We start from the raw sequence: 24,174 nt of genomic DNA, 5'->3' as shown, positions 1-24,174 counted from the left end.
ACTTGGAATCGAAAATATTACAATTTATATTTTGAATTTGTAAGTATGTTGATTTCGAGTTAAATAAAAAAAAAAAACCAAACCAAACAAACAAACATTTATACTTAATTATTTTAGAAATTATTCATACAATCAAAACAGGAAGATAACATAATTATTGTAGGAAACAGTCAATTGTATAATCATAGATGTATTTCTATAAAGTCTCATTTTGTATTGCCACGTGTTTTTCTTTTTAAATTCGGCTAAATTTCCAGCATCGCGCGAGGGTTTAAAAATCATAGTTGTAATATGCATTACTGGTGATATGTGTAATTCGTTAAGATGTTTAATTTATTGAAATTGCCATAAGAGGTGACGGCCCTCAGGTGACATACTTATCTCATTACCTGGACATTTTTATCGTCGTACATCATCAGTGACATACAACTAATTAAGATCTTGTAAGATATGTCCAGGTCTAACAAAGGTCCTTAGAGTACAGCATGTAGGATATAAGGGTGTTAGCTTGTTTAGTATAAAGGTAAGCAAATAAATAAATAAAATAGACAAATAAGTAAGGAAATTCAGAAAGAAAGAAATATTTGAGACTCTGGGGAGCGTCATAATGATCATGTAAACAGATATTTTTTCTATATGAGAAAACAAATTCATTAATCTTACGGAAGTATATTAACGAAAAGAACGAAGTACAATAACTTTCCATGGAAAGAATAACTTTAACATTAGATTAATGTTGTGTTCCCTTTGGTTGTAAAGCAGAACTTTAGTGTTTTGCTATTGCAAACACGAGTATGAAATAATCTATGTACATGTATCCATATATGAGAGAAATAACAAAATTGAAAGTCGATGAGAGACCGACAAAATCATGGCAAAAAACGAAAAACTACAAAAAAACACCAGTCTACAAAAAACTACATAAAAAAAAGACCGCGCGAAACGAATCTCAACAAAAACCGGGAGAGATATCAAATGACAGCTGCTAATGATGATGTGCTGAAGTAAGCCAAATATATGAAAACAATATTGCCTCAATTTGACGGAATTTCCTATTTAAAAGAAATACAATAATCCTGGCTAGCATTTATTCCTAAATTGTTGGACATTGTTGAAGTCGTATTGAGTAGTAATAATACTTTACTTTTACTATTTAAACACATAAAGCGAATGTTTTACCATCATTTCTAAGTAATAGTAATATTTATCCTTACTGTTAGGGGTTATGAGGCGATCCAATCACCCTCTTATTATGAAAAATATCAAATAACATTAATACAAGGACATCAAAAAATATATATTTTATACTTATATATATAATGAAATCGGGTCCCTTTAAAAAAAAAAAACTATAACTAGGTCCGCCACAACTTTATGTTACGGGTACCAAAAGAGAAATATATCACATTGTGACAACATGTCAAAATGATTCAGATTAAAATGTTGGAAAACCTACTAAATTGGCGTTTTATGGCATATTTTAACCATATACTCAAATTTGGAATCTTTGTAAACACCGTAGAGGATTGGAACAAACTGCATCCATATATCGCCACAGCAAAGTTTCTTGAGATATTCAAGTCTCAAGTGATCAACACCTCTAACTAAACAATTCAACAATTTGATTTTAACCATTTTTTAATCATGCGCAACTTGCCAGAATATTGATCATGTTGAATGTGGCCAGTATTTGAAAGAAGAAGAAGTTATACGTGTTTGTTTGTTTTAATATAAGCATTCTAAGACATCCGTACACAAATTGTTTGGTCTTTATAAGAAAAACATGTTAAAACATGTTTGGATTGGAAATATTAATTTTTTTCGAGAAAGACTTTAGAAATGGAAAGAAAAGTCCCACATTTTTTCTAAAATTTGCCAATACCTTGAATATAATAACACATCAAACCATGTGTAAAGATGAAAAAAATGGGAAGGCCCTATTAGTACTATCAACGTAAAGTGGTTGTCTACGTTTTCCTGTGGGTTTAATGTGCGTCCGCGTAATTTAAGGATGACACATTACACTATCCTTAATTCTGACCGCGGTTGAAGATGGTGATTATCGAATAAGAAATTACAACTAATTGAAAAAAAAACTTAACTTAACGAAAAACAATATTTGTTTCTAAATTGGTTTCAACTATAAGACTGCGAACTGTATCAGCTATAATTATATAATTCCCTGTGATTATAAGGCATCCCTAGGATATCATATGAATTATCTCCGAATTACAACTTTAGTGCTTTACAGATTAGACTTTATATAATGTAATAATCATATCTACACCGCTCTTATATATACATATTTATTCAGAACGCCTTTATTCACGCTTAGGTCTGATGTGATGTTTTCTGTCTTATTAAATTTATACCAAATGCATGTATACTTGAACATGCAGATTTAGAAAATGTTCTGTATTTGAATTGTTTAGTTTCGCATTGAAAACTGTGTCTATTAAGCTAAATATACTCTATGTTGTATACAACTGTATCATAACTGCCTCTTATGATTGGATAGACTATCTTTGAAGTGCTATTGATAAGCAATCTCAAGAATCCGATAGTAAGTGGGTAATCTATTGCATAACACAATTAAACCAGCTCTAATTCATTTCCTTCCTCCAATAATTAACTTTCCAATACATTCCACGTTTTATTTGTAAACATTCTCACTTCTTTCTTCTTAGAGAACGAAGAAAATCCTTAATGGTCCTCATGACATTTATAGGAGGATAAAATATCACCAATGAGTAATATTAAGAATATTTTTCGTGAGGCAACTTGAGGGCATTGACATTACTTTATAATTACAAACATCATTATAAGAACCATTAAATGATTAAATTTGCATCAGTCTACATCTTGCATGTGTTCGATATTTCGGCATTGCTCCATTTTTGAAAGATCGACTTTTTCAAATGCAACTGTTTTGAATATAAAATTTTTTGAACTTGTTTATTGTCTTTTTCACAAATAAGCTGTATTATTTGAAGAAAATATACATGTTACAGCTTTCCCCCTAAATTTCAAATTATCAGACGATCCAACTGATAACCCTCCTCAGCATGGCACCTCACCGCACTGATATGTATCATTTCTATCTATGTATTGTACATATAACAGTTGGCAGTGATCGTGTTCTACAGAGTTCTTCTTAACTGGAATATACTTCCTACATTATGTAGACAAACCATTTCCTAGGCTCTTAGGTAAGTTATAAAATTGCAATATATATCTTAATACTTGATTTTGCCTGGAATTAAATCTATAGATTATAACTTATCATAACGGATTAGTTATTGCAAACTGTTAAATGATGCATGTGTAGTATCTACAGCTATTAAACAGTACATAGAGTATCTTTGTGGGAAAAAAACCAAACTGTCTGTTTTGTGGAGTGATCTACAAAAAGTATGTCTTAACAAAGTGTGAAAAGTTACGTAACTTTTGATATGAAAGTAAACACTTGTATATATTTTTGACATGAAACAGATGACAAAATTCTAGATTCTACAAAAACTACGTGTTTGAACTGAAGGCTGTTTTATGTGTTATATCTCACATTAATCTCCGATATTTTTTCTTGGACATGGTATGGTCAGCTCCTGGACACAGTATTATTTGATTACTATATAGATAAATAAGTAAATATTAAGAAATGTATTATGTAACTCGCAACACAGTGCAATTATTAATGAAAATATTTGATAAACGTTGATTGCTTTTAATGTTTGCAATCAAGCAATAAATGCATTTGGTGGAGGTATTTTTGCTCAGACTATTAGTTTTTATTGTTGTAAGTGCCCTTGTAATTTTCCGCTTTTGATAATACACCTCTTATTGTCAGAGTAAATGCATTTTACAGTAAGAAAGTTTTTGTTTGGTAAATATCAAACGGAAAGCAATCTATTTCAGTAATTCTGGCAACTATCAAAAATTCGCAACAAATCTATTTGGAACATTTCTATTCCATCTCTTGTATATTTTGAATAGAAATGGAATAAAAGCATATCGACTGTTTGGTATACGCATTCCTCATCATATAGTGCTATCATACATTGAGCGTAGGAGAGCAACGTTACGATACTAGACAAGGCAGATGTTTACAGTTTGTTTGGATGACATTAATGATTTTAAAGAACTTAACCCCTAACAAAGCATACTTATGAAAAGGATTTATTAGTGATATAGGTTTTATACAGACTGACTTTGGACATAAAGAAACATTCTTATTGATAAAAAAAATCTTAAGGGTTAATTTTTTCCTTCAAACCCATTCAATATCAGTTATGCTAGAGATTATGTACAATAGTGACTTGGGCTGTTAAGTTTGTAAGGACCGTATCATAATTAATTCCATTAATATATCGACAAAAATGTCAAGGTCCATGATACTATATTAAGTATAAATGTCTAATTAATACAAATGTGTATTGTTTATTACATTGTCATATACAATATAGATACATAGAAATATTAGAGTCATGTCATTTGATGATATATGCTTGTCTTTACCATGCACCTCCTACCAACAAACAAGGTTATCCCAGTTCATAACAACTTACACCCCATGTTTATTGTTCATGGTACAAGATTAAGGCATATAAACATGTTTGAGACAAAAAGTCCCCTGAAAAAAAGGCGTCAAGATAGAGAAAAAATATACTTTTACTAACTTCTACGTCATTTGGTCCCTGGTGGAAATTTGTCTCATTTGCAATCATACCACATTTTCTTTTTCATATTCATGAAACTCCCGACCCATGCATGAAAACTCAAGCACCGCCAGAAGGAGTACCGACTGCACAGAATTAAATCGACTTTGTGTATTCGAAGATTTTATATAGCCAGAAAAAGTATGCATATGGGAAACAGCTTGTTTTATTTTTAGTATCAATTCAAATAGCTCGAAAAGAATTGCCTCGCATTATATTCTATTTTAAGCAGTTTAGTACATGAGAAAGTCTTAAACTATGATATAGCTAATATGCAATAATCTCGTTTTACGTTATAACCACCATTTTTCTGTTCGTATACACAGAAAGTACTTACCCCGTTTCTTTTATATCAACTATTAAACGTGAATCGTGATAATAAATACAATAAAGATATTTAAGCACTTTTAAGGAGTACTGCATACCATGTTCATATGTGAATGTGTATGTAATTTAAAAATATAGCAGTGTCTTCATCGTTTCTTATCAACTGTGTTAATTCCTATAAGCAAGGTATGAATGCTTAGTAAAATATAAAGTGTGATCCCTAAACAAGGTTTGAACGCTTAGTAAAATATAAAGTGTGATCCCTAAACAAGGTTTGGATGTTAGTAAAATATTAAGTGTGATCCCTAAACAAGGTTTGGATGCTTAGTAAAATATAAAGTGTGATCCCTAAACAAGGTTTGGATGCTTAGTAAAATATAAAGTGTGATCCCTAAACAAGGTTTGGATGCTTATTAAAATATAAAGTGTTATCCCTAAACAAGGTTTGGATGCTTAGTAAAATATAAAGTGTTATCCCTAAACAAGGTTTGGATGCTTAGTAAAATATAAAGTGTGATCCCTAAACAAGGTTTGAACGCTTAGTAAAATATAAGGTGTGATCCCTAAACAAGGTTTGAACGCTTAGTAGAATATAAGGTGTGATCCCTAAACAAGGTTTGGATGCTTAATAAAATATAAGGTGTGATCCCTAAACAAGGTTTGGATGCTTAGTAAAATATAAAGTGTGACCCCTAAACAAGGTTTGGATGCTTATTAAAATATAAAGTGTTATCCCTAAACAAGGTTTGGATGCTTAGTAAAATATAAAGTGTTATCCCTAAACAAGGTTTGGATGCTTAGTAAAATATAAAGTGTGATCCCTAAACAAGGTTTGAACGCTTAGTAAAATATAAGGTGTGATCCCTAAACAAGGTTTGAACGCTTAGTAAAATATAAGGTGTGATCCCTAAACAAGGTTTGGATGCTTAATAAAATATAAGGTGTGATCCCTAAACAAGGTTTGGATGCTTAGTAAAATATAAAGTGTGACCCCTAAACAAGGTTTGAATGCTGAGTAAAATATAAAGTTTGATCCCTAAACAAGGTTTGGATGCATAGTAAAATATAAAGTGTGATCCCTAAACAAGGTATGAACGATTAGTAAAATATCAAGTGTGATCCCTAAACAAGGTTTGAATTCTTAGTAAAATTTTAAATGTGATCCCTAAATAAGGTTTGAATGCATAGTAAAATATAAAGTGTGATCCATAAACAAGGTTTGAATGCTTAGTAAAATATAAAGTGTGATCCATAAACAAGGTTTGAATGCTTAATAAAATATAAAGTTTGATCCCTAAACAAGGTTTTGATGCATAGTAAAATATAAAGTGTGACCCCTAAACAAGGTTTGGATGCTTATTAAAATATAAAGTGTTATCCCTAAACAAGGTTTGGATGCTTAGTAAAATATAAAGTGTGATCCCTAAACAAGGTTTGAACGCTTAGTAAAATATAAAGTGTGATCCCTAAACAAGGTTTGGATGCTTAATAGAATATAAGGTGTGATCCCTAAACAAGGTTTGGATGCTTAGTAAAATATAAAGTGTGACCCCTAAACAAGGTTTGAATGCTTAGTAAAATATAAAGTTTGATCCCTAAACAAGGTTTGGATGCATAGTAAAATATAAAGTGTGATCCCTAAACAAGGTATGAACGATTAGTAAAATATTAAGTGTGATCCTTAAACAAGGTTTGAATGCTTAGTAAAATTTTAAGTGTGATCCCTAAATAAGGTTTGAATGCATAGTAAAATATAAAGTGTGATCCATAAACAAGGTTTGATTGATTGATTGTTGGTTGCTTAACGTCCAGTGGCAAATATTTCATGCATATTCAGGACGAGAACAAGTTCACAATAAATACAATAGGTAGGTTCTGTAATAGATTAAGGGATTAAGGTCGGAGAAATTTAGACTGCCACGGGAAATGAGGGTATATTGGATAGGGACAGAAATTTAGCCTTGCAACAGGTCACCTACGGACCCCTCAAAGAGTTGTTGCAAGGGTTCTTAACGTGCAAAGAACGTGGCACTTTCTTTACACGAGGCATCGGATTTAACGTCCCCATTCTGACCGGACGTGGCTGCAAATTTGTACATCCCGCACAGCCAAACGGACGCCCCACTTTAGCACGGGTTTTACTGCCGGTCGGAGGAAGACCAATGGTGACCATACTTCTATTCCCCAGTCACCCTTGGGGGCAACAAGGTTTGAATGCTTAGTAGAATATAAAGTGTGATCCATAAACAAGGTTTGGATGCTTAATAAAATATAAAGTTTGATCCCTAAACAAGGTTTTGATGCTGAGTAAAATGCAAAGTGTATGAAGACGCATTTTGGAGAAGATTTTATGGTAAAGATGTTTTTTTTCATTCCATATGGTCAGAATTACTTATTACGTACGTATGACTAAAAAGAGCAATCGAGTTACTGTCAATGATATAGCAATCCAAATTTAAACGACCTGCAAAACGTTTAATTATATAAAACACGATGCTTTCTTCAATATTTATTAACATTGTCAAATGAAATTAAGTAAATCAGCTCTGCATTAAAAGCACCAAAGCATCACTATTTATCTGTATTGGTCATTGTTGGTGTTAGCTTATTTAAAAAATAGGAATAAGATACCAATGGGACATTTAAACAAAACAAAGCTTTGAATTCTCTCTCATGATGTTCTAGTGTTCAACTTGTTAAAACCTTGTTGAGAACCACCTGCAATAAACGTTTGAAATGTTTGTTTGGTAAGACATTAAATTTGTTATCCTGTAATACTGTACTGCCTCAGGAATAACTTATTTTTAGACCTGTTTTTAGACTCTCTAATAATCTTGACCTTACAAAATAAAGGCGTTTTTTTTGTGTTTTGTATTTGCATGATAAATTTTTCATGCCATGTTTATGATAGACATTAAATTTGATTTTAGACCAATACTGACCTCTCGTGAACCTTCTCCTTTGTTTGTTGTGTACCTTACGTAATTTGGTAATTCTGAGAGTTAATGCTGTACGGGGATATACCTCTAAATGTTCTTTGTCTGGTAATTTAATTATTATATACATTATAAAACTTGCGGTTTTTATCCAACGCAATCATAGGTTTGAACGTTGTTTTCAATTTAGACTTGTGTATTATAAATATTGTATAGAAACCGGTGCTGTCTATCGTTGAATACTGCATATTGACCTCTAGATGTCTTTGGTTTTTATTGTGTTGTTGGGTTGCTCTCTCATTGGCTTACACCTCACCATTTAGATCATTTCTATTTATAACACATTTCGTCATTTTCATCTTGTACATTTAATATAGATCATAATAGACTTTCGATCAGTTTTAAATTTGCGAAAGCGTAAAATACCGTCTTTAATTGGTGGGTTATTATTTGTTTCACTTTAGACCGGGATGTGCAAATGTATCAACCATAAAGGACAAGGCGGTTGTAACAGAATGATAGAAAACACCTTAGCCATGTACAAGTAGTCAAAAGCAATCTATTCAGTCTTGTTCTAATCAAGATGATTGATAATTGACCGCGTGATTATATTGTAGGTGTGCATTGTTTTCATTATATTAATTAGATACACAATAATAAATTAATGTATACACACTTAGACATTGATAGATAAACATCTTGTCCTTATGTCCTTAAGCTTGATTGTTCTTCTTAAAAGATATATATAAAACTACGAGATGCAAAATTCTGTAGACTCAAATCATAATACCGGTAGAAGGCCTAGAACACTGGCAAGATTACCTTCATTTGAGGGGGGTCTTTTAAATTAACTTGTTCGGACTGGCTTTCGGTATGGCAGATGCAATAGCTACATGTAAAACAGATCAACATTTGCAGTACAATCGATTCAATTCGATATTTTATTTACGTCTCACCTTATGCATACAATTACACAATACGCATATAAAAGCTGCACTTTTTATAAATAAGCCAAATCTGTACAGATTTATGAGCGACGATAACAACTAAAACAACATGTATTATACATTAATAAATATTAAACATGAATGGTAAAAATATATACGATGGCAAAATCCATTGTAATTCAATGGCTTTTGGAAACGCATTAAAAAATCTGCCGTAAACGGTATTTAGCAAAAACAATTGTCTTTAAGGGCAATCAGGAAAATATATCTTATTGTATCTGTCGTAGTGATAGTCGTTCATATAGGGTGGCCGGGACACTCGAACCTTTGAAATATCCATACGAATATTACAATATTACTGTCAAGTCTGTAATGAAAAGTCTGCAACTTAATTCAGAATCATTTAGATGTCCAAAATTTCTCTTATACACGCAAGGAGGAACGTCCTTGTTTAACTAAACTGCTACGATTTTTTTTCATGACGTTGAAAGGTGTGAAAATTTACAGTTTTTCAAAAGACAATGACATTTTCTTATAAACAAAACGGGAAGTTTATATAGTAATTCATGTTGCTAATGTGTAGAATAAGAAAACTAGTTATCACTTAAGAAACTTAAAATACCCTGGCGTGACTGTTGTTTTGTTTGTCATGTACAATTATAAATCGAGGACAGCTGATAAAATAATATAAAACTATCATATTTGTAATTTTTGTTTTTTTTCCAACAGATATAAGTACATTTATGGAATCTTTAAATCTTCAATAGGAAAAAAGTGCATGTAAGTACAATCTTTACTAACATTATAGTAACTTCCAAATATTAATAGATATTTATATTAATATAAATACCAGGGACGCCGGATCCAAGAAAATAAGGAGGGGGGGGGGGGGGGGGGGGGGGGGGGGTAATTCCATAAAAGTGAAGATAAACCGGATCCGCCACCAAAATACCGATATCTTAACTAAACCGGTAATATTTTGTGGAAAAAAAGAACACCTGAAAAATGTAATTGGCGTGTTTTTCGATTTATTTTTTATTCTATAAGGAATGACTTCAACAAATGAACAATTATCTGGTAATTTGCCGATCTTTTTTTTCAAGCAATAAGAGTTATGACATTAATAATGGTATGATGATAATACCGTACCATTGCTGACGTCATGACAATTGCATATATGGGATCTTATAAATCTGGTTGGCTACTTATAATGCCAACTGTATTTATTTAGCGAAAAATGCAGTTCTTACATTTGTGAGTTGTATTCAAGAAGAATCAAACGTATATAATTATAGCAAAGGAAATAGTATGTTTATATGAAGTATGATAGATGAAATTAAGGTATGCAATTAAGCATTTTGTCTGTCATTTAGCATTATTAATTTGCTGGCTGGAGTGTAATTATTTCTTTTGATCACCACTGCGTGCGATTGTTTTCATCAGTCGTGTACCATGTATACACCTTACATATATGATACAAGTGGTAGATCAGACAGATAATCGGTAGGCAAACATACTTAAACGTTAAGTACCCAAACAATAATGTTAGAACTGTTGCATGTTCAGAATGTTCATAGACATGACTTTTTTCCCAACATCACCATTTTAATGGGAATACTACGTATATTTGTATCAAAAGGGAACAGTAATATTTACTTCTGTATATTATTTTCAAGTTGACATGCATGAACAGAGGTTTTACAAGTTGGAGAATGCCATCAGCTGTACTTTAGTATATATCCTGATTTTTTTTTTTTGTGTAAAATCTGTGATCACTATACATGACTTAAAGCCACAACAATTCTGATTTATAAAGAAACCGACTATTTTGCGAAAGAAAACGGTCATCATGTATTTTTTTCAGCTGTGAACCTGAATATTTCAACAAATCATAGTACTTCTGATGTCTTTAGTTCTATATAGGTCTTGTGATCTTGTTACATTATTTTGTATAACAAGATTTTTAGGCTAAGTAATCCCTTTCATTAAATCATCGGTTGGGGTTTCTGAATCAAGATTAATATCTGAATCATTGTGAAATTCTAACCATTTCTTCTAATGATCGATCAGGATAAATATTTAGGTCCGGATTGTGTAGTAGGGCTTTTTATATTCTATGACCTCGTTTACTGAAATGGAACCCTCTTACCATGCATTCATGGAAAATACCAATTTTACCTATGAAATGTATTTTTATCCAATCAGACCACCGTTGTTTATGTTGAATTTTAGATGAGAACGAAAACAATAAATTCTGGTGACGAACTCCCGCGAAAATCATTTTTTTGAATGGAGACAGTATCACACATTATAAAAAAGAAGTGAAAAAATGTAATAACACAAATACCGAACTCCAAGGTAAATTCGAAAAGGTGAAAAAATTAAACGCTCGATTAAATCAACCAATGGAACAACTGGAAAACAAATGTCTCATTGCTGACTTGGTGAAGACATTTTCCGGAAAATGATAAGAGGACAAAAATACGTCGGGTAATTAACTGGCAAAGGACCACGACAGCAAAGTGAATAAAATATAATAATGATGGACATGTGGAACGGATTTTGATTATCCTTTACCATTAATTCATATTTTACATTAAATCCCGACCTAAAATAACACCTGAGCCCAACTTAACTGAAGTTCTAAACCTATACTAGATCTCGCATTAACGTCTAGTTACTCACTCCTGCTCATATTAATTAGATTCTAAACTCCGACAAGCTTTTTGGAAAGATTGTAGTTGTTACATTACAATGAACCAAATATCAGCCCAATATTTACCTTTCTTATCAATTTGTTCTTTTTTCCACATCTGCAATTATGAAACTGTGAAATGTTTACAAATAACTGTCAGTATTCTGATTACCCTTGGTGTTGATTTCCGTTCCTCGGCAGCGATGAGAACAATGACAGTCACATGTAATAGCATGTTTGAGTAACCATGAGGTCTGCTACAACGAGCATTTTCTGAAATTATAAAATTTTAATGGCCTCGAGCTCGATTTTATCTAAAGTCTGGCACAACACTTATATGTTACATTACTTTATTCGAGAAATAAGCTTAACATTTAAAGGATTAGCTTTAAAAAATATTATTTCGTGGAGTTTATCGCTTTTTACTGCTCCAGTTCATCGGAAGCTGCTTAATTTTTAAGCATTTTAAGCTGCATAACCTTTAGATATTAAAAGTATTATTTCTAAATTTTAGCACGTTCTTATTTTTATATCTTAAACAAATTTTTAAGGCAGAAACAAGTCTAAAATGACTTTGAACGATGTTTGAATCATGCAATCATGAAGAATAAATAAAGATATACATTTGAATTTCATAGTTAGTATACATTGTACTTTCAAGAGAATGTAAAAGTTATTACTAATGATATCTGTTTACTTTTTACTGATTTTTTTCGCCTGAATACCAGGAACCAATAACAGGGTAATCGGACTATCGATCGCTATCACCCGAGTAAATAGCTAAATAGCAGATGCTAAACTCCGATTGAACTCAATGGAAAAAAAAATCATCTTTCTTATTTTGCCTTTCGTGCCGAAAAAAATATCATCTTATTACTCATAGTTGCATAGGTATATTACTGGTAGGAGAAAAAAAAATTTCCAGTGTTTCAACTAATAGTTTAAGAAAAAATGTATTTTATTGAAATTTCGTAATTACTACATATCGCAACTGTTGTTAAGTTTCGTAATTAAAAGTAATTGCAATACATCAATATTAGATGACGGTTATGATCAGGCCTTACACTCCTTTATATACTAGACAGAAGAGGTTTCTGGTTTTCTCATTTCATATACTCTTCGTAGCCATCTTGCTACAAAATACGTTATTGCGAAGATAAATAACCATCTTTTAATGAGTATTACATTAGCTTCCTGCAGACAAATGCATATAGTTATTTTTATTATAATTTCCATGATATTACCACCTACAGCTCCTGATAAATATAGACACTGCTATATTGCATGACAAAATAACACGTGGATCACATGTTTATATACAAGTATATATAGTTTAGTACGTTCATTCAATTTAAAATGTATGTTGTCTGAAATTAAATATGTAGAAGATTTCTCTCTTTTACAAATCAATAGTATTTTCTTTTTCCAGCTTCGTATATGTTGGACTTCACATCTGTACAATAAATCATTAAGAAATCATCACACAATTCGCATACATATAGGTATGAAATAGACTATTACTTAAAATCATTTTAAGTAAGTGAAACGCAATATTATGTTTCAACGTTTTTTTTTAATTAAAATTTCAGATACACATAACATGGCAGAGGGAAATTGTGCGAAATGTTCCAGATTACTCCTAATTGTTTTTAATTTCTTATTTTGGGTAAGTTAAATCAGAATACATCTATTACAACAACAAACAAAACACCAACATTTACGGTAAGAAATATGAAAAAGTCTTGAAGATGAGGTTGATTCTTAAGGTGGTACCTAACACTACAGGGAGATAACTCTGTAAAAATCAACTAAACGTTTTAATCACGTTGTATTGTTAAGGAAATATTAAGCTTCTCAATGATCAAATTAGTGTTTGTCAAACTGCTATATAGCCAGTGAAAATTTTCTGATAAAGTGGTTGGTTCAAATTATTTGAAATTTTTATATTTTTGTCAAAGGGTCAAAGTAAACATTTTGTCAAAATTTTATGAAAATTAAACGAGCCAAATTAATATTAGTCAAGGTGTTGGGTACCACCTTAATATTTGATTACTCCTCCAGTAGTTTTACTTTGAAATCATATGATTCGTTCCATTTTCGTCTCCATTTCGCAATTTTGAAATCCTCGGAGATATAAAAGTAGCTAAATTTATATGCAAAAATAGATATGCGAATTATGCCTTTGTTATGTAGAGTTCATAGAACAAATCTGACAAAGTGAAACATATAATTGTAAAACCTTTATTGCATTTCAATTTACCTTGTGACAACTGCAATATTTATTGTCTTAAGTTTGTTTTATATATATAATTCGACCTCACCACTCAATAAGCTATACAGAACCACTTTTTACGCCTATAATGCACGAACAAACAACAATCTTGCATCTAAATCTCATGAAATGTAACAATCAATCATAAAACCGTAAATTTGCGATATTTATTGATACCCGAAGGAAGTTCGAAAAAAGGGGTATATAAGGAATCACTCTGTCTGCTCGTTTGTTTATGCAAGTCATGTCATGTCCAGTTTAGAACTTTTTGTCCACAGAAGATCTCTTATATTGTTTATCTCGTTTCGATAGTTGTATATTTTTTCTAGTTGGCCAATTGTTTTGAATCTTTATAGTCAACTGAGAGGTTTAAAACAAATTGTTACACAAAAAAACATTGAATCTTTGTTACACTCTTGTCAATTGATTTGAACTTATCAATGCATCACGAAAATCCATTTCAAAACTGATTCCATTTATGGTCGATTGCATTTTTTCGGGGTCTTAGCTGGCAAGTTTGTCGAACCTTTAAATGTTGGTATGATAACCAGGACAATGTTTTACAATCAATTTATGCTTAGAGCAGACGTAGTCGCAAAAATGGTGGCCAGAAAAAAATGTCATTTGAATATCTAATTTTATCAATCAGAATGAAATTCTTTAATATTTTAAGTAAACACATTGATGTAAATATGAAGTAAAAGGAATACTTTATTACTTTTAGGTATGTGGTGGAGGACTGTTAGGAATAGGATTGTGGTTACGTTTTGACAATGACATATATAGTAAACTAGAAGATACAGTACAGTTAGAGCTAGATTTACCATCTGACGTTATTTTTCCTGCTGCGTATGTGTTAATAGCAGCTGGTGGATTTATATTTCTAACGGGTTTCTGTGGATGCTGTGGTGCCATAAGAGAGAGCTTTTGTATGCTTGGAGTGGTGCGTAGAATTTAATCATCATCATCATCATCATCATCATCGTCATCGTCATCGTCATCGTCGTCGTCGTCGTCGTCGTCTTTTTCGTCTGTCGTCGTCGTGGATAAACTAGATATGACGGACATATATTTTCTTGTTATTAATTTTTTGTCAACTATTCATTCATCAGTGACATGCTTTTTTAATTTTTCAAACCTTTGGTTTCCACTGTACCTAGTATCGATTATTTCTGAATTATTTCTCGACAACAGTAATACACATAAAACCAAACATTACAACCTGTATTGACCCCTTTTAAATGGACAATTATTATGACAACGAGGTGTATTAGAGGATTCTAAAGGCTCTTTGCGTTACAGAAATCTCCTCTTGAAAACATTTATATGTAGATGGAATAAACGAGAATCTATTGTGATGTACTCAGCTTCATATTTACCAGTTGTTTATTCAGATTTATTTTAAACATTTGTAGATAAATTAAAACTTCAACTTAAAAGTACATTTAATTTTACTGTAAACACTTAATCGACATTGATCTTATTTCTCCAGTCAATGTTATTTAGAATATACTGTCTATCTCATTAGATAAAAAGGTGTCTGATCGCCAACTGATTCAGTTAGTTACCACTAATGACGTCATAACCTGAAGGGTGTCAGCTGTTAACATATTTTTATATAAGTTTTTACGTGTTTGTGGGAAAGAATTTGTTTAAATTATTTTTTTCATTTTTTATGTGTGAAAAATATTATATCTTTCACTAATACATTATTTAAAATAAAAGCTTTCAGGACATACTGTCACATACAAAACACACTCTCGTGTGCACACGTTTTACCAAAAAAGACATTAAATCACGCCAATAAAGCAAAAAGGCATTTGAGAAATTCTGATATATTGGCTCTCAATAATGACAACTTCAGTATGTATACTAAAGAAATTTATCCTGTTGAACTTACATTAAATAAAGCTAATACTAACAATGACCATTGTCCTTTCCTCGATCTTGATATCTATATCATTAACGGGAAGCTTAATACAAAAATTTATGATAAAAGAGATGATTTTTCATTTCCTATCGTTAATTATCCATTTTTAGATGGTGACGTTCCCTTGTCACCTTCTTATGGTGTTTATATATCTCAACTTGTACGATTCGCTCGTGTATGTAACAACGTATTAGATTTTAGCGAGAGAAATTTATATATTACTGAAAAATTATTACACCAGGGTTTTCGATATCATAAACTAGTCAAAACATTTACTAAATTTTATCATCGGTATAAGGACATCATTCATAAATATAACTCAACATGCAGACATCTTATACGTTCGGTTATTTCACATCCAATCTTTTATGGTAATATTCTTTACAAAGCACAAAAATGCCAGTATTCACCTCAAAAGCTAACAAAACCTTTAAACAGACTTATTAAGAAGGGATATAGTTACGATACTGTTGTCAGGTCATTAAAGATTGCATATTTTGGCTTTAATATTGATTCACTTATAGGGTCTTTGCATCGGAATTAAACATATTTATTCTAAAACCAGTTGTTGGCATGACACGGGTTGTGTTCTTCTCATATATTTTATGACGGTATAATACTAAACCCCTAACAGGAGGGATTGTGCCTGATATTCATATGATGAAGACATAATCTTTCAATCAGTTTAATTGAGGTCTGGAGCTGGCATGTCAGTAACTGCTAGTAGTCTGTTGTTATTTATGTACTATTGTCATTTTGTTTATTTTCTTTTGTTTCCTATTCTGACATCGGACTCGGACTTCTCTTAAACTGAGTTTTACTGTGCGTACTGTTGTACGTTTGTTTTTACTACATTGGCTAGAGGTATAGGGGGAGGGTTGAGATCTCAAAAACATGTTTAACCCCGCCGCATTTTTGCGCCTGTCCCAAGTCAGGAGCCTCTGGCCTTTGTTAGTCTTGTATCATTTTTAATTTTAGTTTCTTGTGTATAATTTGGAGTTTAGTATGACGTCCATTATCACTGAACTAGTATACATATTTGTTTAGGGGCCAGCTGAAGGACGCCTCCGGGTGCGGGAGTTTCTCGCTGCATTGAAGACCCATTGGTGGCCTTCGGCTGTTGTCTGCTCTATGGTCGGGTTGTTGTCTCTTTGACACATTCCCCATTTCCATTCTCAATTTTATTATTTGTTTTAATATTTTTTCAATTATTGTAGAAGTCCCTTAGGAAAAGGAAATATATCAGAGAAAAATCTAAATTTATGTTTACGTTGTTTGTATTTTGTGTCAGTTGGTATCATTCCTGTATTGGAATATACACCAGTAAAATTATTTGATTTTAACTTTTTTCAGTTCTTCCGCTGATTACCATTCTAAGTCTGCATAACAGAAATAAACTCGTTTTTTTTCTGTTTCAGTATATTGCATGTTTGATTATTGTGATATTAGCAGAATTAGCAGCAGGGATTTATTTAGCTATTCAAAGAGCAGATGTAAGTAACTATATGATTTTTTTCCAATATACATTTGTTTTGTTTTGTTTATAAATGTTTTAGATAGACTAACGATTCAGTAAAACGTACAATAGAGTAAGGCACCAACATAACGAAATTCATATAAAAGAGGATCAATTTAGTCAAGATCAAGACATGTATTTCATTGATGCAAAACTCTTTTGTTTTATTTTCATAACCGTTACGGTCTGAACAGTTACTGTAATTTGTCCCACTTGCCATTTATGTTCACGTTATGGAAACATAAAAGTACATTATTGGACAGGAAACTTACTTTCCGGAACAAAGGAAGTGCGTTTTTGATAAGGATAACCTGATCGTGATTGATCCTTGCATATGAGTTAAAGAACATGAGAATACCTCAATAAGACAGCAACCCAAACCAACACAATAAACAAAACACTTAAAAATAGTACGAACTCAGCTTAAGACAAGTTTCTATAACTTTTACGTCATTTTGTCTCTGGTGGAGAGTTGTTTCATTGGCAATCATACTTTACAAAGCACAAAAATGTCGGCATTCACCTCAAAAGCTATCCAAACCTTTAAACAGACTTATTCGGAAAGGATATAGTTACGATACTGTTGTCAAGTCATTAAGGATTGCATATTTTGGTATTAATATTGATTCACTCATAGGGTCTTTGCATCGGGAATAAACACATTTATTCTAAAACCAGTTGTTGGCATGATACGGGTTATGTTGTTCTCATATATTTTATGGTGGTATGATACTAAACCCCTAACAGGAGGGATTGTACTTGATTTTCATATGATGAAGACATAATCTTTCAATCAGTTTAATTGAGGTCTGGAGCTGGCATGTCAGTAACTGCTAGTAGTCCTTTGTTCATTTATGTTTCATTGTCATTTTACTTGGTTTCTTTTGTTACCTATTCTGACATCGGACTCGGACTTCTTTTAAACTGAGTTTTACTGTGCGTATTACTATGTGTTTCTTTATTCAACATTGCTAAGAGGTATAGGGGGAGGGTTGAGATCTCACAAAACATGTTTAACCCCGCCGCATTTTTGCGCCTGTCCCAAGTCAGGAGCCTCAGGCCTTTGTTAGTCTTGTATGTTTTTTAATTTTAGTTCATTTATATGTTTTGGAGTTTGGTGTGACGTCCATTGTCACTGAACTAGTACACAATTTTATTTAGGGACCAGCTGAGGACCACCTCCGGGTGCGGGATTTTCTCGCTGCGTTGAAGACCCATTGGTGGCCTTCGGCTGTTGTCTGCTCTTTGGTCGGGTTGTTGTCTCTTTGTCATATTCCCCATTTTCATTCTCAATTTTATACTACATTTATTTTCTTATTTTTATAAATTATGTCAAGTTGTATATTGTTTTCCTAAACAATTTTGGAGTAGATTTACCATTCACATAAAAAGTACAAGACGCAACGACAACTAGCGAGGTTCACATCAGTATTGACAGACATATGACTGGGTTAAAGTCTTTAGTTTTCTATGTTGTGTTTTATTTTTTGTGTACTGTTGTTTGTCTGTTTGTCTCTTTCTTTTTTTAGCCATGGCGTTGTCAGTTTATTTTCTACTTATGAGTTTGAATGACCCTTTGGTATAGTTCGACTCTCTCTTTAAACTAAATTGCTTGAGCACCACCGCACCTCATTTGATCTCAATCAGAGTACTACTAAAAGGCATATATAAAATGGAACACTAAAAATCTATTAAGAAAATATCCTGAACTCTACAATATTTTTGTCACGACATTCAAGTCTATGGATATAATTTTTCTGTTAGATATAATGTTGGTTGAGTAAAGGTTCTGAGCACCTCTGTTCATTTGCTGTTTGCTCTTCTTTTACTAATTAATAATGCAGCTTAATACTACATAATCGTAAAGAGCCTTTTTATTGCCTGCAATCATAAGGTAAGACATCGCAATAAAGTTTGAGTAATTATCAGATTAGATCTTAGGGAAATATCGTTTCTCCTCTTCGACAAGCAATTTGAACCATAGTGACGTGTAATCTCAAGTCACTGACGTAATAAGTATATATCTTAAAACGAAAGAGCAACTTCTTTGGTTTATTTAATGTTATGGTTACATTTGATTGGTTAGCAGAACAAAGAGGTGTTTTTTTCACAACGGAAATGTACAGTTAAACACGTGTTGATCACTGACACTACCTAGGTGAAGGTAAACTTAAGCAAACTTTTGACCTTTAGCGAATAATTAAAAATCCGCATCACACACAATTGATTGAATATACGCTTTGCTATTTTAATGATATTTGAAATTGCAATACAATAGTCTCCTCCATTAGCCAGTATTAACACTTTTTTGGGATACAGGCTTCTTACATTAGCTGGCTTCCTGCAGTAGCGAACTCATTGACCCTGCTTTCCAAATTCTGCGCCGGTTTTATTTCTTTGTTCATGTTAGTTGGTAGCTGCGCTGTGCAAGGTTTTTTGTGTGTTTTATTTTTATTTTTACGACATGCGTACGGTCTAGGTAAGTAAAGGGAGAGGAGATCCGTTTGTTTGGCCAATATTTTTCAGTCCCAAAAAATAGGGACCCGTTGCATTTTAGAGGAAATGTTTAGTTAGCTCCATTACCTCATAATTCTTTTCAAATAATACTTCTTTGTTCTCCTAAGTTTAGGACAAATACAAATATATCATGTTGCTTTTGACCTATGGGAGAGTCAACGAAAAATTATTGTCAGTTGTACACAATGACCATTAGTACTAACTAGTCTTAGTTTTAAAGTTACATAAAATGACTGCGTCCATAATATTTATTTGTTAATTGTAATTTGAAACCTCTTCCATAGTAGTCATAGATTTAAGTGGTCTGTAAGGTAGATATTGAATAATACCATTTTGACATTGAGCATATGAACATGCTTTGTGTAAACCGGTTCATTGTACTACAACGAATGCAACTATATGTAATTTGTTCATAACAATTAAGCGATTATAAATATATAGTTGGCATTTGGCAATAAGGTACCCCTACGTATGACAGAACTGAAACTATGTCCAGTATTAAGCAGGAACATATATATTGACCGATAGTTTTTCAGTCGGACGCTACCAAAATCCACAAATCTCGAGAAGTCTCGTGAAGTCCGAGATTTTATCAATTTTATACTGAAAAGCCTATCAGATTCATTTCCCGTTAGATATACCGTTCCCAGTATTAAGTAAATAGCTTACTAAAAAGCAAAGTCGACGATGCAACACGAAAACGGAAAAAAGCACATTGAATAGAATGATTACTATATAGCTAGTGTTTCAAATCCGTCATTAAAAGACTGACATACAACTGAGACTACTATAACACAGAAATTGGTCACTATAGATTTATCGGATTATCTGAGTCTCCGGTAGTTAGCTACGTTATTTTAACGTAGTTTCGTATTCGACCGTAGCAGACGACATATATCACCTATCACTGAGAATACTATAACAGTATCGGATATTATTATTTTTCTTTTAAAAATAATTTAAAAACAAAATTGAATTAATCAAAAAAAAAAAGAATATAGTTTTTATCTTTCAAATGCAGTTATCTCTATTCATATTTAAATTTTTGTTTTAATCAATAATAATTTGTTAATAGTTTGTTATTATGCGGCCACTCTTGAAAATGTGAATGTGATTAATCTTATCAATCTTAATACAAATCCTTGATCTTACAGCTACATTGTTTTGCTACACGTCCGTTAATTGTATCTAATATACAAATATTTTACCTGTAAAGACAGGTAGTCTCAAAAGCATGGGAGATGAATTTTGTTTCACAGCTGGGTGCCCAAGGTACACGAGGCTCCGTTTATTGCAGTAAACTTTTATTCTATACTTGTAAGGTATTTCACTGCTGAGTGCCCAATATACATGTTTATTGTAGTAAACCTTGTCAAATATCGTCGGTGCACTTGTGGTAGGATTCAGGAGGGTGTGGATGGGGTTTTATAGAATGGAGAAATAGGGGCAAAAAGGTATAGAATGGAGAAAAATGGACCGACAAATAAAGAATAGAGAAGAGAAAATAATAAGTTATTAAGATTTAAAGAAAAGAGAAAAATGGCATAGAAATTATAGGAAATAAAGAACCCCCATCCAGACCCTCATTCAGATTATCCAACGTAATTTTTTTTTTCAAACAAGTTTCAACCCCCCCACCCACTTTTTTAAATTTTCGTCTGATAATTAGGTCAAGTTTTTGCAAACAATGTAATAAGCGGCGATCACAGAAGAGAGAAAAAATTTCATTAAAGGTAAATGAGTAATTTCCTTACGTAACAGATCAGCAAAGAGGTTATAACAATGCAATGGATACATAAAGCAAACATAAGCCCTACAAATTATATATATGTTCCCAAAATATCGCTGGCATTTTCATTTTTCAATTCACAATGTCCAGTAACATTGATTTTTTATCTTGGGATGATAGTGATCTCAATCTTGATCTTTTACGTGGTGAATATACTGCATCAGATTTTGAATCTGAGGATGACTATACGTCCCTGCTGCAAAGACTGCAAAAACTACAAAAACTCCAAAAGAAGCATCAACCGCAAGTACATGTAAATCAGAACGAAGAAGCTTCAAAATTATGTGACTGAATAATCAAATTATCTCTATGTTAACATAAATAGAAACACATTAGGGTAATTTACGATGACATTTTTTCAACACCAGAAATATGTGCCCTCTTTCAAAATCCCAGACAAGAAATTTTGTGCTTCAATACAGAGCCGTAAAGTTTTTGAAAATTTGAATATTGTCTATTGTTAAAGTGTCGTATGTTTTAGTTATATCGCTATGCTTTTTGTAACCCTAATAATTGAGCAACTCAGATGAAAAGAGTTGTGATTTGCTTTAGTTTTTTTAGCCACAGCAAATATAAATGTGCTTGTTCAATGTTTGGTGACATACCATGTTAATTGTTGTCTGCATGATGCTTTGTAAAAAGGTTTCCTATAACATTTTTTTGTTGGGTAACTGCTGACAGTTTACCATGTGAAAATTCTGAGAAGCCAAAAATAATGATATCACCTTTCTGTAAATTCAACTTCGATTCACAACTGCTTGTCAGTGGCAAATATTTCATGTACAGTCAGCCTGATTAAACCGAAATGAACTATTTTCAAATTATGTTTAAAGTTTGTTTTTATGTTATGTCGTTACACCAATGTCCCATGCTAGTGGTGGTGATGAGCGCCTAAAAATATTTAACATTGTCATTCTTTATGTGCCCGTCTCAAGTCAGGAGCCTGTAATTCAGTGGTTGCTGTTGGTTCATGTCCGTCATATTTGAATTTTCGTTAATTGCTTTGTTATTGTAGACACTTCGTTTTCTCTAGTGAATTGTTATATATTTTCCATGTCGGGGACTTTTGAAGCTGACTGCACGTTATAGGTTTTCTCATTGTTGAAGGTAATTACGGTGCATTCCAATAACTTACATCCACTTCATTGAACTTCATTTGGACTAAAGGAGTTGTCTGATGATCATTAGCAAAAATATATAAAAATCTCCTTAAAGTTTGCTTCAAGTGGCTATTCCTTTAATATATAAAGATGTGCGGTTACTTGTTTTTTTTCTTTCATTGAACTGTTATCCAAACTGAGCGTGTTACACAATGTAGTGAATTTCTGCATTCCTGTCTTAGTTTTAATGTATATAATAATAAACATGTATATTCAAAGACTTAAATATTTATTTCTCCATGTAAGACAAGCATGACAAATTCAATGAAATTAAAAAAAATACTAAAAAAAGTCATTTTCTCCTGTAGTACTTCTCCCTTCTTCTAATGCGTGATTTCTTTCTGGGGGGTATTCCTACAATAAAGAATATATTATAAATAAAAAGAAATAATGTTTGTCAAGTTTATAGCATAGGCAATTCATTAATTTTTAAGACAGTAATCTGAGACTTGAGACTCAGCAGTAATTGACCAATCATGTCAATATGGATCAACTGATAAAGGATGCAGACCAAAGGTGCATGTACTTTTTACATCATGTTTGGGTCAATTATTTAAAAAAAATACGTCTATTTAGGAACTCATGGTGTACTGGTATTTCACATGGTGACACATTTTCATTGCATAATATTATCATACTAGCATGTATAGACTGCATATATATTATCAAGGGAACCAAATATAAATCTAAATTTCTTTCACTAACAATACAAATTCACCTATCATACCTCATGTTGTGTGTGTGCAACTTGTCTCGTGTGTTTCTCAGTTCTGCAGCGGGAACTTACTGATACAGAAAAATTGGAATTTCATATAATTACAAATTTTACATCATTACATCGGTTAATTACTAAGGCTTGCACATACATTATCCGGAAAACAGATTGTTCATCTGAATGTAAGTTATGGGTGAGTTGCTCATTGACCCTGTCCCACGGACTGGTAATAACTCGAGGTTACTTTCCGGTTTGGTCGGTAAATTCAAGTCTATAACTGCACTAATTTTATTTAAAGTGCTTATAAACCAACATTTATGAACATGTCAAATCTTATATTCACACTTACCGGAACATAACACTCTTTATAAATCCACATTTGTTAATTATTATTTTCTCTTTCGCTGTCAAAAATGGCGGTCGAATCCTTCTTGTCAATCATTGCGAGTCACGTGCCAAGTCACGTGATCGAAGACTTACAATTAATTACTATTTGACTGGTCAGTACGGGAAGTGACCAATCTCTGTGTTATAGTAGTCTCAGCATACAAGTACAATATAAATGTGCTAAAGACGAATTTCAAATTGGTGTGTTTTCCTGTATATTTTCCCATGTTATTGCGTCACAGAAAGAACCGATTGTTCAACTACGTCA

General features: G+C 32.3%; 1 protein-coding gene and 1 long non-coding RNA gene across 5 annotated transcripts in view; one reads left to right on the top strand and one right to left on the bottom strand.

Moving 5' to 3' along the window:
- Positions 1-346: 346 nt before the first annotated feature.
- LOC127706519 (tetraspanin-18-like) overlaps positions 347-24,174 on the top strand; it is a 32,463-nt gene continuing 8,635 nt past the window's right edge. Inside the window, exons 1-6 of one of the 4 annotated variants that reach the window (XM_052211187.1) lie at positions 3,080-3,209; positions 7,973-8,086; positions 9,655-9,705; positions 13,210-13,286; positions 14,617-14,835; positions 17,241-17,315. In XM_052211187.1, coding sequence (XP_052067147.1) covers positions 13,221-13,286; positions 14,617-14,835; positions 17,241-17,315 — 360 coding nt within the window. In that variant the 5' untranslated portion in view covers positions 3,080-3,209; positions 7,973-8,086; positions 9,655-9,705; positions 13,210-13,220. Of the gene's footprint in view, positions 524-3,003; positions 3,210-7,972; positions 8,087-9,654; positions 9,706-13,209; positions 13,287-14,616; positions 14,836-17,240; positions 17,316-24,174 lie in introns of those variants that run through there. The other 3 variants (XM_052211186.1, XM_052211185.1, XM_052211188.1) reach the window with 3 other exon arrangements.
- Positions 23,017-24,061, bottom strand: LOC127706534 (uncharacterized). The gene is made up of 2 exons (XR_007984528.1): positions 23,869-24,061; positions 23,017-23,158 (listed from the first exon to the last, which is right to left on the bottom strand). It is a non-coding gene; the product is annotated as an uncharacterized LOC127706534 (long non-coding RNA).

This window comes from Mytilus californianus, unplaced genomic scaffold (assembly GCF_021869535.1).
Source record: "Mytilus californianus isolate M0D057914Y unplaced genomic scaffold, xbMytCali1.0.p SCAF_6, whole genome shotgun sequence".
NCBI classification, from domain to species: domain Eukaryota; kingdom Metazoa; phylum Mollusca; class Bivalvia; order Mytilida; family Mytilidae; genus Mytilus; species Mytilus californianus.
This window is presented reverse-complemented; position numbering and strand designations above follow the sequence as displayed.